Below are 6,770 nucleotides of genomic sequence, written 5' to 3'. Positions count from 1 at the left end.
GTTGTTTCTTTTACCACTGAATTTACCCCACGTGGTGTGTGTAAAAGCTGAGGCTCCAATACTTTGGCCACATCATGAGCAGAGAAGACTCCCTGGAAAAGACCCAGATGTTGGGAAATATTGAGAGCACAAGGAGAAGGGGACGACAGAGGACGAGATGGTTGGACAATATTATCGAAACTACCAACATGAACTTGACGAAACTGCGGGAGGCAGTGGAAGACAGGAGTGCCTGGCGTGCTCTGATCTATGGGGTCACGAAGAGTCGGACACGACTAAACAACAACAACAACAACAACAACAAAATGTATCTAAAATAGGGGTGTTAAAGCTTACAGGTCGGACGGCGTGAATTCCAGGCCGTGCTGAGCCCAGGCACCTTTTGTTTTAAAATAAGCGAGCCTTCGAAAGGCGTCCGCTTCCTATTGTACCGCGTTGGGGGGGGGGGATAGACCCTTAAATTGTCAAACGGAGTTGCAGGGAATCGGGATCAGTGGAAGGGCTGACAACAAGGCAGAGGGCGGGAACGAAGCTGATACGGGTTTTTAAAAGTCCCAAAGAGGTGGGGCAGGAGGCGACGCGACGGGTGGGAAGGCGGAGGAGGTCTACAGGGGCTTCGCCCCGCCCCGGCTGGCGCTCGGCGCTCTCATAAAAACCCTCCGCAGGCGCCTCCACGTTGCATCTCAGGAGCAGCTTCGGAGGGAGTCGGGGGCTCGCAGCGCGATTCGACATGGGCATGGCACTTGCTACGCGGCTCGGCTTGGGGCTTTTGCTCCTGGCACTGCTTTTACCCACTCAGGTGAGCGTTGGCAGCGTGGCATCTTGGCGTGGCATCGTTCTCATGACCCCACACTCTAAAGGGCCGAGGGGGTCCTGTTTTTTCCTTCCTCCCCCCCCCATCCTTATTCTAGGTTACTGTTGGGTTCTCGACCCGCCCCGCCCCCCAACGCTTTGCGCTTTCCATTAATTCCTCTTGATTGTGCATGTGTGAAAGGGATGGATGAAGTCTCATCCCGAAGACTAGCTGGCCCCCGGACAAAGTCGCCTTGGTGATTCCGGACCCAGTCACGTCCGAGTTTAGAGCAACCCGCTGCCTTCTCCTGCAATGCGCGCGTAATTGTGGCAAGCCAGGGCGGATTCTACAGTGCTGGCTTCCCACAAAAGGTCCTAAAGTTGTGCGATGTTTCAGGGCGCTTCTGTCGAGCCCTAAATATCAACGCTTTTCTCCCTGTCCTTTCCAGATCGCGATTTTTTTAGGGAGGCTTGTTGTCTCTCGAGACAGACGGATGCCAACAATGTTAACTCTGCCATTGCCTACCACCTGTTCTTTTGCCAACTAGGGTGAATTGACTTGACTCGTTTTCTTTGAAATCCTGTTAAATGGCACTTCTCTCTCTTATCTCTGCCACCCAGAATGGCTGGGGCAACCCAGTCAGATTGGCAGAGTACAAATAATAAAAGTATTATTATTATTATTACCTCCTCCTATTCTTCTGGATATGAGATCATGTTAGGAGGCTTGGGGCACTAGACTTGCAATATTCTGCCACACCTCAAACAAAATACAAATGAGTGCCACCGTATCAGTGAGGGTTCAGAACACCCTCCCTTGGGTAGCTTTCAATGTAAATCCTCAGTTCTACATAGTTGAGCTGTTCAATGTAGAATCTGCACTGTGTAGACAATGGGGGAAGGTAGGACATCTTGTTGGAATAGGAACCTCATTTAGATTATCCAAGGATGAATATACTGTAGAAAGATCTTAAATTGTGGCAAGTGGCAGAAAATTGGTCTTTTTCATGATGGGCTTCCACAGGAGGAGGCAACCATAATTCCCAGTTTTCTCGTTTTATGTAAGTTTTTAGAATCTGGGATATGAGGCAGACTGTACAGATATGACTTTTATTGTTTTGTGTGTGAGATGCTAGCCTGCTTCCCTTTTCAGTGTTTTACTCTTCCCTTCCCTGGGAAAATTCCTGCAGACACCCAGTATTGATTTCTCTCCTCTTCATTTACCTAGCTTCTGTCTGCTTTTCTTCAGTTAGGTACAGACAAGTGGCTGTTTAAAATACTCTCTCTGTAATCCTATACACGTCTACTCAGAAGTAAGTCCTACTATGTTCAGTGCAACCTACCCTTAGTAAGCATGTTAGGTTGCAGACCCATTAGTATCCCACTTTGCAATTTAGTAATCTGCTTCTAGCCACTGCTTTGGAACCATAAAGGCACCTTTCTTGTGTCTTTGTTTAGTAATCAAATACCTAAGATATAATGGAGCCTAAGGATGTAAATGGAGACATTTTAAAAAAAAGAGGATGTCAAATATGCCACAGCTAGAATAAAAGAAAGCTGTGTACACACTATACATTTAAAGCACATCTCTTCTTCCCCCCCCCCCACCCCCGCCAGTCCTGGGAACTGTAGTTATTAAAGGTGCTGAGAATAGTAGCTTTGTGAAAGATAAACTACAGTCCCAGAATTGGTGGGTAGGGATTGTGCTTCAAATATATGGTGTGTACTCAGCCTGTGTTTCAAGGCAGGCTGTTTCTGTAATAAAAGATAGCGGCACACAGTTTTACCACTTAAGGAATTTGGAATGCCTGTTGGCTTTCAGTGTTAGTTTCGTCGCACATTCTGCTCCAGAGTTTTGCTGGAGGTGAAACAATTGGCTGCTCGCTATAAAATGACAAAAGCTGCAGTGAGTTAGTACTTCATGCAGCCAGCGACAGAAAGAAGGATGAGTCACCCTTTTCCCTAGCTCAGTCATTTGCCCCAAACAAACAAAAAGTTGAAGGAATAGGACAGAGCTTGAAGCAACTTTGGCCAGGAGAGATGGGTTAGCTAGTATAAGGCAGCAAAAATAATAGGCAAGGCTTGACTGCCATCCAAGAAACAACTTTTGGAACTGTAGATCTGCTTTTTGAAGCTGCTTTTAGAAAGCAAACAAAATTTGCAGGTAGGTGTGCTGCTCTGTTAGGAAAACACTAGGAACTAGTAGCAGCAGCAGCATCCAAATACTGAGCATCTCAACTCTTTGAGGTTTCTCCCATAAAAGAACTTTTGAAAGCAATGTTTGATATGAAGGTGTGCAGCAAAATGCTGGTCTCCTAAGTACAGTACAGTGGTATCTCTGGTTACGTACTTAATTCGTTCTGGAGGTCTGTTCTTAACCTGAAACTGTTATTAACCTGAAGCACCACTTTAGCTAATGGGACCTCCTGCTGCCGCTGCGCTGCCAGAGCACGATTTCTGTTCTTATCCTGAAGCAAAGTTCTTAACCTGAAGCGTTATTTCTGGGTTAGCGGTGTATGTAACCTGAAGCGTATGTAACCCGAGGTGCCACTGTACTCTCCACTTATGCCACATAGACTCTCTGTCAGCATAGTACCTCTGGGGATGAAAGTCATATGCTAACAGATGCCATATGTTCTTGTTGCATTCTAATGATAAAATTTTATACAATAAGTGACATGTGAGTTAACATTGCCTCAGATCTACACTGCAAGCTGCTTAAAGCACATTGAATTTTAAAGACAAAACAGGCTAACTGTAGGACTGCAGCCTTTCCCCCTTCATAGAATTGTAGAGTTGGAAGGGATCCCAAGGGTCATCTGGCCCAACCCCCTGCAATGCAGGAATCTCTGCTAAAGCATCCATGCTAGTTTGTGTTACAGACTCCATTGTGGCCATACAGCAAGTCCACCTTGCTGTCTCTTTTGTAACTTTGTGATCTACATGCTTCTTGGATGTGAGCTTCACTGGTGGAGCTTGCTTGAAAGCCACTGATTTCCAAAACAGGTTGGCAAGGTTACATTGACTTGAACTTGTATTAGTAAGTGTGGTTTGAAAGGCACATTTCAAATTGTAATGCATGCTTATTATAGTGGAAAACCTCAATTTCCCTGTATCTTGCGATCCAAAGCTAGTCCATACATCTTCCCAGCTTTCAGACATACAAAACACTCTTCTTGTAACTCCTGGAGACTGACACTTTGATTCTGGAATAGCTCTTCAGTATAAATAGTGCCACACTGAAACTCTGAGCACAAAATTACCAGCTAGGCAGTGCAAAATACTACATGAAAGACTGGAACTTGACTAGAAAGACAGATCTTTCTGTGTGTTCCTTCTGTCTCTTTGTGACTTAAAAGCTATTAAGCTAGATACAGAAAGAAGATGGCTGTTCAGAGATAAGATAGTAGTCGTGTATGTATTCATCTCACTTGAACTATTGGCAAAACTAGTCTTTATGGTTTTGCTAGATCCTTTTTTTAAAAGCTGTGTGACAAATAGTGACCAAAACAAAAGCAACCTGTGTGTGCCACAGAAAGTAAAGTGATTTTCAAGCACTTAAAATTGCTTAGTATTGTCCCTAGTCTTAAGAGCTGACACCTCATTCAGTCAGCCTTGCTTCCAGTTGCATGACACCTTGTTAGTCCTGCTTTAGGCTCTGATTTATTCATTAAAATAAATAAATCTGTATTTCCATTTGCACAAAATGTCCAAGGAAGCTAACATCAGGACTTGCTTCTGAGCAGGCAAACAATTATATTAGAGATGCATCTTCTTGGACAGGTGTTGTCGCTCTTCGCATCACACCCATTTAAAAGTAGTAGCTTTCCTGAACTGACATGAAAATACATGCGGATATGCCCCTGAAGGCAAAATGCAAGTTGGAAAAGGCATTAATTGTGGCTTTACAGTCTTTTCTTTCTTTATATTTAGACAAGTGGCGGTAATGGAACAACAACATCGGCTGCAAACAATAATTCAAGTCCAACGTCCGCACCACTTAGCACACTGAACAATACCACCACCAAGGGACATGGAAGTTCTCTTCAATCAACTACTGGCCTCTTCATTCTCACAATCTCTCTTCTATACGTTTGTTAAGGAACCCTGGCTGGGAAACCTCCACCATTCCCTACCCAGTGCCCTGAACCATCTGAGATGGCTAGACCTTCCTATCCCAGCATGAAAAAGAACCACAGAATACCTGCATCAAGTCAGTGCAGTTTATGCTACAGTTCAGTTATTGGTACCAATTGGACTGAGAGTCTTATAAGAGCACCTGATGATCCAAAGCCGTTTCCCCTGAAAATCAACCCTATGACCATTCAAGATTTGGAAGGCAGTGGGGTGGGCTCCAGTCTTCAACAGCTGGAATTGGAAATACAAGACAAAGAAGTACAACTTGACTAGCCATGGATATTGACTACCATGAAACACATAGGAGAGAGATCATGAAGATATGCAAAATAAGGACTCTTTAATTTGAATGAAAATGAAGCTTCGAAAACCACTAGAAAATACAAATGGCGCTGGTTCAGTTCACTCAGTTTCGTATATAAGGATGTATCCAGCAGACACAAGAGTTCCATCCAACATTTTGCTTTGGAATTTACAGCTTCAGTTGGGCAGATCTTATTTTAAGCCTCTGTTATTGTGTGGCTGTTCTAACTAAGCCTGTGTAGTTTTAAAATATATTGGAAGATTACTTTTACTGTGGTATTTCAGCCCCCCCCCCCTTTTTACTAAAGCTATAAGTGAACCATATGTGCCAGCAAAACAAGTTATTTGGCAAAGCAGTAGCAAAAACTGCTTGAATAAAACTGAACAAGGGATCAAATCTCCACTGTTAAACTTGAAATGCTATTAATTTTTCATTATCATAGTAGTCACCTTCTAAAATAAAGCCTCTAGAGTCATTTCCAGATGTCCGTTTTGATTTGGTGCAATTTGTATCTTACTCTATTTTATGCTTGAAATGTAATATTGGGGCAGAAGAATGGAGAGTAGCTTTTTCAAACAAAAGTGGGAAGGGATGAAGTCTTCAATCATCAAGAATTTAAGAACATGTCTCAATGATTGAAACCAAATAACACTTGTACAGACACATTCTAGGTAATTAAATGTACTAGATAACGAATAATTTGAACTAAAGCTGGCACTAAGTTGCAGGTTGAACTAAGTGCTTGGATTTTCAGAAATATGGAGAGGCTTGTTGACAGTACTATGTCCATGTAGAGTCTTGTCCTGTTCCTATGGAATCATAGTTTTAAAGAGAACCCATCCTTTGACTTGGACAGTTTACCCAAAATCTAACATTTTGCATTGTTGAGTAACTGTGTGGTAAACTCCATAAAATACTATGGTAGAGTATATGTGCACTTCTTCCTTTTTTGTATCAAGTACACTGTTTTGATTTTGTGACTATGTGATTATGCTTTAAATTTAATTGGGCAAATTGTAAATAAAAAAACCCCCTGATCTAAGATTTGTGTATTCTAGCATCTCTTCAGCACTTTACCATAACTAAATTAGAGCAAACAGATGCAAAAGAAGGAAGGCTTTTTTGCGTTCCAGCAGAAAATGTTGATAGCTCTTTCTGGCCCTCTTGTATGTTGGTGACATCACACATGGGATAAACTGCACATTTTCTTTAGTATGTTTTGAAAGGTATACTCATGAAAGCCCTGCAGTATGTAATGTTGCAGCTGATCAATTAAAAGCCAGGCAAATGGAAGATGACTCATTGACTGGCTGATAGATTGCTAGTTGCTAATGTTAGCATTTTTCTTCTGTACCTCTGACCACTTACATAAATGGCTAGAAACTCCACAAAGGCTCCTTAGATTCTTGAATCCACCTCCTGGAATTCTCCTTGCCCCTCTCAAGGATTGTCAATGGCACAGGAATACTGTCAGGTTGTCTATGTATGTAGCTCCCCAACACAATCATAAAGAAAACTTGATTGTATGACACATGAC

The 6,770-nt window shown here is 42.8% G+C and overlaps 1 protein-coding gene across 1 annotated transcript; it reads left to right on the top strand.

Moving 5' to 3' along the window:
• Window positions 1-628: 628 nt before the first annotated feature.
• Window positions 629-6,275, top strand: CD24 (CD24 molecule). Its single transcript, XM_033143530.1, has 2 exons — window positions 629-799; window positions 4,726-6,275. Exons 1-2 carry the CDS (start codon window positions 731-733, stop codon window positions 4,891-4,893), a joined length of 237 nt encoding a protein of 78 aa, XP_032999421.1. The 5' UTR covers window positions 629-730; the 3' UTR covers window positions 4,894-6,275.
• The last annotated feature ends 495 nt before the right edge of the window (window positions 6,276-6,770 follow it).

Source organism: Lacerta agilis, chromosome 3, assembly GCF_009819535.1.
Source record: "Lacerta agilis isolate rLacAgi1 chromosome 3, rLacAgi1.pri, whole genome shotgun sequence".
In the NCBI taxonomy this organism is placed as follows: domain Eukaryota; kingdom Metazoa; phylum Chordata; class Lepidosauria; order Squamata; family Lacertidae; genus Lacerta; species Lacerta agilis.
This window is presented reverse-complemented; position numbering and strand designations above follow the sequence as displayed.